Here is a 12789-nt window from a genome sequence, read left to right as displayed (position 1 = left end):
GACAAGTTCAGGTCACTTCCTCCTGCCGTGGTTCCTCACCTGAGCCGGTCCGCCCCACGATGCCAATCTTCTCCTTGGGTTTGATGGTAAAAGACACTTTCTTGAGGACCAGAGGGAGATTCTCTCGATATCTCATCTCTGCATTCTCAAAAACAACTTCTCCTTCCTGAGGCCAGTCAGGAGGTGGGGTCTTGTTCTTAATTCGGGCAGGGGCTTCCAAGGCGAGAGTCTAGGGAAACAACAAGTTCTTCAGAGCGTGCCAACCAACCCTTGGGATAATGGCGGGCCTTCCCATCTTAGCAAAATCAGCGCTCAAGCACAGTGGCCATGGGTCACTCCTACTCTCGTCGAAACAAAAATCTCCCAGGTTTTAAACCCCTTTTCCACCCCTGGAGCAAGACCATTAAATATAACGGTGACCTTCTGGGGCAGGTCATTTATTTCTGTTTTCAAGGCCTGACTTTCTTCAACTTTTGGACTAAATGAACCCTAATATTCCTTTCAACTTTAAATATATGGATAAAATTTGTGACTGAAAAGGCAATCCTTATCCCCAACGTTTTAGCCCATTGTGTGGTTCCTAAAACCACAGTCTTCTCACTCTAAGGCCCCCCCCCCCCCCCCGCCCGGCTCAGCAGCTAATCCTGTGACTCAAGAATGGTGAGGATTCTGAGGCACTGAATTAGGGGCTAAGAGAGCTAGGCATTCAAGTCCAGACCACGCAAATGAAGTCTGTGAAAACAAGGCCCTATAAAATCAGGCCAGAGAAAAATAAGATACCTGTGTTTGTTTCTATGGGCACACTTTTGCTGCAGATAATAGCCTGGAATTGATACCCAGAGAGAGCAGCAAATCTGTAATCATCTTGTATCAGATGTCAAAGCTAGTCATTAAGCAACAAGTGATCCCTTCCCCTTCTTGTGAAATGTGAAGTATGTGCAAGTCATCCACAGGTGTGTCCCAAGTTTAGCCCTAAGAGGATAAGGCAGCTGTACAAACATCTACTGAATAACTACAGTGTGGAAGGCAGTAAGATGTGACCTCAAGGAACTGACAAATGTTTAAGCTAAAACAGACAGAAATACAAAACCAGGTCAAGGGAGAAGTGAGTTTGTAAGCTGGCCATTGCCAAAGCGTGATCACTTTTTCCATTTTTCCTTCAAAGTTCTACCCAGCCATCAACTACACCTAACCACCATTCCTGACACTGTTCATGTGGAAAAGGTGTTCTATGTTACAACTTGAGACCCTAGAAATGCATCCTTCCCATTCTGCCATCGGAACCAAGAATTTCGGGGAGGAATATAGACCTGAACACGGTTCCTCATTATGAAACAAAGGGTTGATCCCGCCCCTCCCAGCTCCCCACTGGAGTTCGACTGGGGCCTCGACTCCTTTATATACAGTTCACTCATAAGTCAGGGGCTCCAAAGAAAGCCATTTTTAAGATGCCTGTGAAAATGATACTCATAAGATAGGGGTGAAATTTAAGCACTGAGATGAGTAGAAGGCAAGACTAAGTTATCAGGGAATAACTTAAATTTACTCATTCTACTAACTATAAGCATGTTGGAACCTAAGTCACCTTAGTACATGAAAATCATCACCTGCTGCTTCTCAGGAAAATATTCCACAGACACTGAGAAACTGCTGACATTTATTTACTGGCTAATTTCAACACTGGTCAAAACCACTGGCTGAGAACCAGAATAACGTAAGGAAAAGATGGGTTTGGACACTGTTCTACGAGCCAAGTGACACAAGCTCACATTAGCCAGGAGACCCTGAAGCAGTCCCTGTGTCGAGAGGTGCCTTTCTCTTCTCATGCTGTACCTAGGACAAAACATGGCACAAGAATCTATTCTCCTCCCTCCATGTTTTATGGTGGCCCCCAAACTGTACAGGAAAGGCAAGGCCAACTCCAAGGCCAGCTGACCTTAATGTAGTGATTAATCCTTTCCACTGATGTGAATCGAGCTTCTGTCTCTGACGCCAGTCGAACTGTGAACTGGAAGAGCCCTGTTAGCTGTTGATGAGAAATAACAAGAGAGGTGAAGAGAAATAACAAGAGGGGATGGTTCCAGAAAAACCTGGAAAGACTTTTATGAACTGATACAAAGTGAAGTGAGCAGAACCACGTGAACGATCCACACACTAACAGTAATATTGTAACAATGATCAACCGACAAAGACTTGGTAACTGAGCAACAATGACCCACCACAATTCCAAAGGAATCATGATGAAACAAGAGGGTAGATTGAAGCATATTTTTTTTCCTTTTTCTATTTCTTGCTTTTCTTTCAGAACTTTGCTAAATACAGAAATTTGTTTGCATAACTTTATATTTGTAATGGATTTTATTTTTCTTGCCTTCTCAATGAATGAGGGAGGGAATTTGTAACTAAAAATAAAACTGAATTTTTAAAAAAGACAATAGAAACAAAGCCCTTTACAGCTCCCCGCTTGCCACTATAAGTGAACTCTAATTTAGCAAAGTGACCAATTCTTTCTAAATACAATTTCACCCAGATAGAACTGAAATTGCTTCAAGCAATATGAAGGACTGATGCATTCTCCCTATGGATTTTATGGGTCTTGTTATTCTGACAGTTTTCTCATCATTATTTTTGGGTAAACTGTCCTCCCAGCTCTGCCCGTTTTAGAAATGCCCTCAAAATTGTTCATCATTATAACACTGACGTTACAGGATAAATTGTCCTTTGGTTCTGCTCATTCATTCAGTCCATCCCAGTCTCTCTATGTCCCTCTGAAATCAATGGCTTCCTCATTTCTAACTGCACAGTAGAATCCATCACATTTACAGACCACAACTCAGCCATGCCCCAACTGATGGGCATCTCATTGGTTTCTGGAGGTTTTTGGACACCACGACGTGAGCTACATTATTGTACCTTTAGGACTTTCTCCTCATTCACTTCTTTTGGGCCCAGCAGTTGTTTGGTAACTGGGTCAAAGGGCACGCTCTATTTAGTGACTTTTTGTGCAGAATTTCAAACTGTTTTCCAGAATGGTTGTTTCTATCCAACATTCTACCAATAATGCAGTAATGTGCCTGTTTTCCCATACCCCTCCCACACTGGTCATTTCCCTTGGTTTACCACTCTGATGGGCGTGAAGTAGTCTTTGAACTATTTTAATGTGCATTTCTCTATAGTGACATGGAACAATTTTTAATATGGTGAGAGCCAGCTTGGTTTTATATCCTTGAGAACTATTTGTATCTTTTGACCATATATCAAATTGTAGAATGGCTTTTTCTTGTAAATTTCAATCAGTTCCTCATACATCTTGGAAACAAATGGGAAAAAATGTTCACAATAAATTTAGCCCATCAAGTTAACTGCAGCAATCACAGTGGCAAGGCTGAAAATGCAGCCAGAGAGAACAGATAAGGGGGAGGCAGGAGGCTGGGGGGGAGGCCGGCTGCACCAGGAGTCCAAAGCAAACTGTGGCTCCAACGGGACTCTTCTCCATCCAGGTTTCCCCAAGTGGGAGCTCCTGAGGCCCTATCTGGGTAAACGCCACAGGCCTCTGCCAAACAGGTGTCCAGATTTGTTTACATTAGCCGTCACTTGGGGATGGGAAGGGCCTAATAACTTGAGAAGTATGCTTTCAATCTTTCAGTTTTTACTGGAAAATGCAAATAACTAGAAAACTGGAATCATGTTGAGGATGCATTCTTTGAGAAAAAAAGTGGGAAGAGGTAGATAATAAAGGGGGGAAATTAGGGAAAAGGGGGCCTTCCATCAATGAAAATATATCAAATACGGGGGGGCAGCTAGGTGGGTGTAGTGGATAGAGCACTGGCCCTGGGAGTCAGGAGTACCTGAGTTCAAATCCGGCCTCAGACACTTAACACCTTGCTAGCTGTGTGACCTGGGCAAGTCACTTAACCCCAATTGCCTCACTAAAAAAAAAAAAAAGAAAGAAAATATATCAAATACCATTTTCCCTCCCTTTTTCTAGCAGTCGTTAATGCTATCTTGTTTCTAGGAAACGCTATGGCCAAGGAATAAGTGATGCTTGTCTACTGCCAACTGTAGCTGGCCAATTTTGTAGTCCTCACCGTCAGCCGCTTCTGAGCTTGTTTGCATCTGGGAAAATCGTTTGGAAAAAATCTACACCTATGTTAAAACTTTGACTCCAAAACCCATGATGGTGCCATTGAGAGATCTGCTACGCTCCCTCTAGAGGCTTTCGAAATGCTCTTCCCAGCGAACAGTCAATGAGGAAGGAAAGGAGGAGCTGTGGGGTGAAAGGCTCCCTGGGATCCCACCAACCTGGACAGCGTAGGAGATGGCGAGCCCTGCGTAGGCTGGGGGGATCTGGCCATGCATGAGGACGATCATCAGCCCCGTGGTGGTGATCAAAGCGATGCTGATCACATCCAGCCGCACGGCCAGCCAGCGCATGGCACAGGTGAACAAGAAGAAGGGTGCCTGGTTGTCATCCAGGAGCTCCTGGTACCTGGGGGTCAGAGGACGAGCACATCAGGCCCTGGGCCCCATCTGCTCACAGCCTGTGGGGCACCTTCTAGGGGAGAGCAGGGATGGGGACCAGGCACCAGACAGGGAAAGGAGTCTGGGGAGCCAACAAGGACTTGTGCACCATCCCCAGTGGAGGCAGGAGAGCGTGCAAAGCTTGACTTTTTGCAGACCAAGGCTTTAGGACAACAAAATGAACACACAAGGGTTGGACAGCTGGGCCTGGCAGTCGGGCAGCGATGGCAGTGAAGATCTGGCCTCGGCAGGTGGGGTCATGAGGCCCATCCCACATCTAGAGGATATGACCAGTCTAAATGCTGCTGGGAGATTAAAAGATCAAGTAGCCTGGCCTTCCAGAAGGCAGACCAGTTTTTTCCTCTGTGATCTGTTCAGAGAGATTTCTGCAGGGCAAATGAATTTCAACTGGAGCAGGTTTAGCTAAGCTTTCAATACCCTTAGGTCTCCCCCTCTCAAGCCTTGAAGGTAATTGGCCATTCAGGATGGTGACCCCCTCGCTGGCCCTTGGCCACACTCAGCACTAACCTGTGCAGAAATTCCTGCCCTCTGTTGTAAGCATGGATGGTGGCGAGGCCCTGGATGCTGGAGGTGATGTGGGACAGAAAAGGGGACTGGGTGATGTTGTCAAGCGTTTGAGCTCTCGAATTAGGACCCTGGAGAGGAAATGGGGCCATGTCAAGAAGGGGTCAAGGCATGGGCAGCAGAGTCGGGGAAGTGCTGACTGCCTCTGAGGGAATGAGAAGTCCTTTACCTGGAGACAACGTGTAAAACTGCAAAGAAAATGACGAGGGGCATCACTGCTACCAGGAACCAGGGGAAGACGCCCGCGATCATGCCAACGCAGAAGAATACCAGGATAACATTCTGGATAAACATTCAGCCTGGAACGGGAGGCGGACATCAACTGGGGAAAAAAGCCAAAGAACAGAGGATGACACACCTCAGGGACCAGCAAAAAGCCAAAGCACAGGGCATAGGGAGGAGTCTAGAACATTTGTGTCTTAGTTTTCCTCATTCCCCAAATCCCAGCGCACCTCTCCTTCCTCCTCTTCTGTGGTCACAGGGGCCCCAAAGCAGCACTTAAACTTTGTTTCTGAGGTGGCTCTAAGAAGCGGGAACAGGAGCTCAGGGCCCTGTAACCCAGCACACCCTGTCACTGGGCCTTGGCAGAAATCTAAACCTTTTGCCAAAATGCACATTTCAAAGTATTATTTTCTCAAATTCTGTATCCCAGAGCTACTTAATCAAACGTGGCAAGTGAGATAAACTTTCAGGGCCCCCAAACATGGAAGGGGGCTGGCTGCCAGCTCTGTGTGGGAGTCACAGAAAAGGCTATGAGCCCAAGGCAGCTCATTAAGAGAGAAACCTCAGGAGGACTTGAGTTCAAATCCGGCCTCAAACACTTCACACTTACTAGCTGTGTGATCCTGGGCAAGTCACTTAACCCCCATTGCCCCACAAACAAGAAAGGAGGAATGGAAGGGAGAGAAGGAGGGAGGGAGAGAAGAGGAAGAGAGGATGGGGAGGAGAGAGACACATATAGGGAGGATAGAGAGGAAGGATGGGGAGGGAGGAAGGAGGGAGGGAACAAGGAAATGAGGGAGGGAGAGAGGAGGAAGAGAGGATGGGGAGAGAGAGAGAGGGAAGGAAGGAGGGAGGAGGGAGAGAGAGGGAGGAAGGAAGGAAGGGGGAAGGAAGGAGGGAGGGAGGGGGGAAGGAAGGATGAACCCAGGCTGAGTTCTACGAGGCAGGCAAAGAAGAGCAAGCAATACCTTCTTCCATGTCCTTTGAAAACCGATTGAGGATTCTTCCTGTGGGAGTCGTATCAAAGAACTTCATGGGGCTTCGAAGAATCCTTCGAAAAAGCTCATCATGGAGCCTGGAAGAGGCCCTCAGCGTTCCCTGGGGGGGAGAGCACAGGATAAAGATGGGCAGGTAGGAGCTCCTCCCCTACACCCAAGGCCTCACTCGGGGTCAGAGCCACCCCAACCCTTCCTTCAGCCCCTGGGTCTAGCCAGTCAGTCAGCCTCAATCATGCCTGGGCCCATCTGATGATCTACAGACCCACAAGGCCAACCCAAGGCAGGAATCCTGCCATCTGCTGGACTAATGCAGCCCCCACTTTCCACTTCCTGCTTAGGGAACAACAGGTAAACTAAGGCGACCACAGCTCCTGAGAGAGGCACTGCCCTAGGACCCCCGGACAAGCCTTCTGGGAATTGCAGCCCCCTTAATAAAGGCTTGTCGATTCTTATTTCATAAGAAGGAAAGGACCCAAACGAGGCGCTTTTGAATAGCACCGGGAGTGCCAGGGCAGGCAGATCTTTCCAAGTGCAAGCCAGCTTCTGCAGTCTCTAAAGGAGGTGGGTGGGTGTCTACCTTGACAAAGACGATGCCCCGAATGACCTTCAGAATCAGCATGAGGGCCATGGAGAGGGCGTAGACCCTGGCATAGTAGTGCATGTGTGGATTGTCCTTCATACTGTCACTCAGCAGGGTCACGTTCCCCCGGGTCACCGTCGTGTTCTGTTTGGACATAAGGCTTCAGAGGTTACGCTTTCGCGGGCTGTGTCCTTCCAGACGCCCACCAAGTGCTCTGACGAAAACTATTCCCACCTCTAGTGGGGCTGTGAGGATTAACTGGATATCGCCTCAGGGAAACGGAGGGGACAAACACAGGGCAGGGTTAGTGATTCTGTGTCGCCCCATTTCTCTCCCTGTTCTTGGGTGAGGGCAGACGAGATTTGAGGACAACATCCTGGGAATACAGCTCTCGGACCCTCTGGCTGGGGGAAAACTGACTCCTGGCCTTGTTTTATACTTACTGGGAACTCTGTTCCCCCATTAGCTGGTCGGTGATTTTTCTGCCTCGTGAGTTTAGGGCCTGAGCTCTTCCGTCCTGGGGAACCCTGGCCACTCGCCTCTTTTAAATGAAAACCAAAGAGGGTTCCCTCCTAAGGAATCCCTCCAAGACAGCCGCCGAGATGGCTCCTTTCCTAGCCTCCCCACCTCCGCAGGTCCACATGCTCTCACCCCGCTGCCTTGTTTGATCCAGTAACTCAGCCACCAGGTGCTGAAGGCCGTACTGCCCACGTTCAGGATAAAGAGAGACAGGATGACCAGGAATGCCAAAGGGCCGCCAGCAGCCTGGATGTAGGTGCCATATACGGCCCAGGGCAAGGAGCCTTGTCCCTTCTCCTCTTGCTGCATCAATCGACCTGGTTTCAAAGGGATTCCACAGGAAGGAGACATGAGCACCGGGACCAACCCGGGTTTCCCGGACACTCGTCTCCCAGATCTGGCCACAAGCACAAGCTCACGAGGGCAAACGTGCCCCTCACCCCTGCTGCTTCTCTATGCCTAACTTGTCGAGGCCTGAGGCCTTCTCCTCATGGGGACTTCAAGGAACCCCCTTGGGCCATTCTGATCCTCCCTGGGACCCTCCACAGGGAGGAGGCTCCGCCAACCCTCCCTGATTTAAGAGATGGCTCATGAGCGGCTGCGGACAAATGTCCCGCAAGTCCAAACTTCTCTAAATCTCTCTGGTTGGTCCTTGGCTGACAAGACCTTGGGCTTCCCTGGAGCCATGCTCCTTCCATCTTGGAAGCACATGACAAGTTTGTAATCCTCGAGTTAGACCTGAGAGAACCAGGATAGCTGGAGGAGGAGAAGGGGAGGGAGGGGGAGGGGGAGGAGGAGGGACAGAGCAGCACAGCGCCACAATCAATCAATGGTTACGAAGCACCTACTACGTGCCAGGCTCTGGGCTAACTGCTGGAGATACAAACAGAGGCAAAAGACAGTCCTTGCCCTCAAGGAGCTTATAATTTAACGAGGGAGCCAATATGCAAACAAGTACACACACAGCAAGCTGCATGTAGGTTACGTAGGCACTAGAATTAAGAGGCTGTATTTTAACTGGGACTTCTGGAAGCAGAGGAGGGGGAGTGTCCAGGCCTGGACACAGCCAGAGGAACAGCCAGAGAGAAGGCCCAGAGCTGAGATGGCCATCTCGAGCATCTAAGACTAATACTGGGGAGAATGGGAAAGGCTGGCCTGAAGGGGAACTGCCCGGCCCCACTCTTCTTCAGCGGAGGCTATTGCAAGGAAGCCTTTGTTACTGGGGAGAGCTCTCTGGGAAGGAGGCTGTGTAAAAACAAAAACTACCAATAAAACTTTGTCAAACAAACAAAACCCAATTGTTGTCTCTAGAAAGAGGAGCTCCCGAGAAGAGCCCTCCCCAGGGAGATGAACCATAAAGGCCCTTGAGGGAGCTGATCGTGCAGGGGCACTAGAAATGGCATCAGGCACTGCTGTGGGCATTCCTTTGGCTTGACTTGACTTATTTGTTCAAAAGAAGAGAGGGCTTCTACATTGGTGGGGAGGGATGGTGAGCAGAGAGAGTGAGGAGGGAGAAGGGAAGAGGCAAGGAGAGAGGGAGGACCCACACACAGCATGGCAGGTTGGTTCTGTCAGTCAAATGAATGTTCACACAAAACTGTACCTCAGGGGCTTTCCAACAATCTTCTTTTGCTGTTCTTTGTCTAGTGAAATGGTCATGTTTGTAGGTGTTTAAATTTGTCACAAACACATTAATTGAAAAAACATGCCAAGGAGTTGGTCCTGCTGTACAACATGATGCACAAGATTGAGACACATGTTTGTGGCCAAGACCAGTATAGAATTTTTTTTGCCCAACTCTGCCTTATTAAAAGGGTTTGGTTTTCCTTTTCTTTTTGGGCTGGGGCTAGGGAGAGGTGAGGAAAAAAATAGATCGTTGATAACTGAAAAAAAAAAACTGATATAAGAAAACTAAAAGACAAGACAATCGATGTCCAAGTGTGGCCTTTTTCTCACTGGTGCCAAGAATCTGTCTGAGCAAGAGGAGCCTCCCTGGGTGTCCACTGGACACTCACCCCAGTTAAAAGGGCCGGTTAGGGCTGGGAGCCTCTGCTGCTAGCTGCCCTCTTGTACTTCCTGCCTTAATCCTTGTTACCTTTTACGAAGTTGTTTACCCCTAGAGAACAACCTGTACCCTGCCCTGACCCTCCACCTCCACCTCCACCCTGCCAGTGGGAGGCCCTTCAAGGCTCCGGGCCTGTGATTCTCAATCTCATCTCAGCTCCTCCTAAACCTTGGCTCTCAGACCAGGAAAAGCACCCCACCCCCACCCCCAGCCCATAGACCTGTTCTAGATTCGGGTTGTGCCTTCAAAGTGGCTGTTATTTCCAAGACAACCCTGAAGGACTTATGATGGAAAATGCGATCCATCTCCAGAGAAAGAACTGATGGGGTCTGAATATAGATTCAAGTATAATTTTTTTTAGTTTATTTTTCTTGGGGTTTTTTTTCCTGTCTGTGTTCTTTCACAACCTGACTAATATGGAAATGTTTTGCATGACTACATGTGTATAACTTATATTGAATTGCCTGTCTTCTTGGGGGGGAGTAGGAAGGGAGGGAGGAAGAGAATTTGGAGCACAAAGTTTTACACATTTTTTTTCTTTTTGGGGGGCACAAAGTTTTAAAAATGGATGTTAAAAATTGTTTTTACATGTAATTGGGGAAAAACTTTTTAAAAGAAAAAAAAAAGTTAAAGAAAAAGAAACCCACACCAAAGCGGCTCTGATCTCAGTAACGGTAAGACACAGACATCAAGGTGCCATCTGCCAAGGGGTCTGCTCAACAAGAGAGCCACACAGCCTGAGGTACCAGCCATCCTCTTGCTCACCCCAGCCCGGCCTCTCATCCAGCACAGCAGAGAGGGGATGGGCATCTTGTCTACATGGACCACTTGGGCCAGAAGACACAATGCCTGCCTTTGGGCCTGGGAGATCAGGCTTGAACCCCTACACCTGGGGATACAGGCCCCTTCAGGACAAGGTCATACCTTCCTCTGGCTTCGCCACTTTGTCCTTCTTCACGGATCCCACTTTAGGGCCCTTGTCTTGAGGCTTTTTCTGGGAACTGTTTGTGTCTTTTTTGGAGGTAATCTATCAGAACAACAGAGATTGACGCATCAAGCTACTGCCAGGCAAACATTCCCATGAAGACTGGAGAAGCTTCTTTGAGACCAGAGGGTCCCTTCTCCACCAGTGACTGTCTCTCTCCCCCACCCCGCTCTGCCACAGCCTCCTCTGGTACCTCAGGGGGCTGGTGGAACAGAAGGAGAGTATGACCAAGCTGTACTGTAAGTGCCAGGACCCTCTCGGGGCCCACACACTCTTTCTTTAGTATGAGGCACCAGTATAACTTATCTAAAAGAAGACTTATTAGATCAAATCTAGCATTCTTCCTTCACGTGTTTGTTAATGTTTCTCCCCAGCCCCACCACCTCTCCAGAGCTGTAGAAACATCTGGAAGATGTCCGTGTGCTTAGAGCCTCTCCATGAAAGGCCAGTGTGGCAATCCCAACAGAAGCAGAACACTTCAGGGGCATCAAAGACAAGGATTCCAGAATGTAAGTGACCCACGGGGTGCTGTTCCACGACAACTAAAGGCTTATGGACTCAGACTGAATTCAGGCCACATTCCCACAACCCAATCGACATTTCCAGGAAATGGTTATCAAACAAAAACCACCCAGACTTCAGTGACAAAAGCCGCCGTGTCTCAGCTCTGCCTTGGCCTGAGGTACCCGCACCCCATTTCTAGCGCCAAGCGGGGAAGGATTTTGTGTAAATGGCACAACAGGTTATGAACTTGCATTCCCTGCATGTTGTCCATCCATCCTCCATAGAGAAGCACAGCAGGGCGGCTACTGCTACCCCTGCCCAGCTAACGGGACCACGTTGGCAGTGACATCGCAGCACGATCCCACAGTAACCCCGAGGCAGCCCCCGGGCACAAGCCGCAGGGCCTGGTTCCCTTTTCAGCTCCTTTCTGACCCACTGGAGCTGCAGGAACCCCTGACATGATGGGAATGCAGCGAGCTCACCTCGATGTGGGGGGTCTCTCCCAGAAGCAGGTTATTAAAAATGGCTGCATAGTCGCCATTCAGATCCATCAACTGCTCATGGCTGCCCCGCTCAGTGACACAGCCATCCTTCATAAAGATCACTTGATCACAGTCAACCAGGTACTGAAGGAGGAAACCAGGAACAAGGGAGTCAGGCCCCTTCTAGGCCCATGTCAGCGTGCTGAGGGCCCCGGCTAGAGGCTTGTTCTCCACCACCTCCACGGGTGGCTCTGGCCATCTTCCCTGGCTGTCCCCTGTGCCACGAGAACTCTCCCTCCTCCTGAATCTTGGGGCCACCCCGTGCTTTTTGCGTCTAGATCTTGCCTGTCCTATCTCGAGGCCATGGGCAGTCTGTGCTTGGCCTTTTTTTCCTTTGAGCCCCCCACACTTTGCCAATGCCTGGCCCTAGGTAGGTGTGCAGTGAATGGAGCCGACTGCCTCAGTCTTCCCCGAGACACACGCCTGGCCTGGACACCGTACGGGGGTGGGGCCAGAGTCCCTCCTGGCCTGCCGCACGCCAGAAGGGCACGTTCACAGACTCTGGGGCAGGCTGAGCGGCCGTGCTCCGTTTTCCTTCATCTCCGCAGCAGATGACAATGTGTTCAAACATTTACAGAAAACAGCAGAGTCGGCTTCCCAGATGCCACATGGAGCAGCAGCAAGGCAGAGCAGATTGGGCTCTCCTACCACGAGCTCTGTGCAGGTTTGCCAAGTGTTCTCCTATCTTTGTTCCAAACCCTCAGCCCTTTCCTTGTGGACTCGTGACTAGTGCCCCTTCCAAAGTGGGCACTGGGACCCAGAGGCAACTTATTAGTGAACACCAAAATCTCCCATGACCCCCAGGAGCCAGGAGAGGAGGCTTCAGGGTGGGGGTGGGGGGCCTCGTACCTGAAGCTGGTGAGTAACAAACAGGACAGTCTTGGACTTGAGGTGTTTTCGGATGGCACTATTGAAGATGTGGTTGCCCACGTGGGCATCTAAGGCACTGAGGGGATCGTCCAGGATATAGATGCTCCTGTCACTGTACAAGGCTCGAGCCAGACTGATCCTTTGGCGCTGTCCTCCACTCAAGTTGGCTCCACGCTCGCCGATCTGGAATGGGACAAGGGCATTCAGTAAGGCCCCTGGGCCATGAGAGGATGTGGGGTTCAACAAATGTTTACTGAGTATTTACTGCCAAGAGCGGGTGCCACGTGCCAGGAAGAAATCAATTTGCTCATGATGATGAGTTGGCCAATGCCCCTGGATGTATTTTGAACCATCCCAAATTTTTTCTTCTTCTTCTTTTTTTTTTTTTTTTTGCGGGG

The 12789-nt window shown here is 49.4% G+C and overlaps 1 protein-coding gene across 1 annotated transcript in view; it reads right to left on the bottom strand.

Moving 5' to 3' along the window:
• The window catches only part of ABCC5 (ATP binding cassette subfamily C member 5), a 53134-nt gene that overhangs the window by 8108 nt on the left and 32237 nt on the right, over nt 1–12789 (bottom strand). The window contains 13 exon segments of the mRNA XM_044000599.1: nt 40–229; nt 1937–2026; nt 4303–4489; nt 5050–5152; nt 5155–5177; nt 5276–5402; nt 5405–5428; nt 6297–6426; nt 6904–7050; nt 7558–7742; nt 10415–10517; nt 11462–11605; nt 12371–12574. Coding sequence (XP_043856534.1) covers nt 40–229; nt 1937–2026; nt 4303–4489; nt 5050–5152; nt 5155–5177; nt 5276–5402; nt 5405–5428; nt 6297–6426; nt 6904–7050; nt 7558–7742; nt 10415–10517; nt 11462–11605; nt 12371–12574 — 1657 coding nt within the window.

Source organism: Dromiciops gliroides, chromosome 4, assembly GCF_019393635.1.
Source record: "Dromiciops gliroides isolate mDroGli1 chromosome 4, mDroGli1.pri, whole genome shotgun sequence".
Lineage (NCBI taxonomy): Eukaryota > Metazoa > Chordata > Mammalia > Microbiotheria > Microbiotheriidae > Dromiciops > Dromiciops gliroides.
Note: the sequence above shows the minus strand (reverse complement) of the source record. Positions and strands in the feature narration are given on the sequence as shown.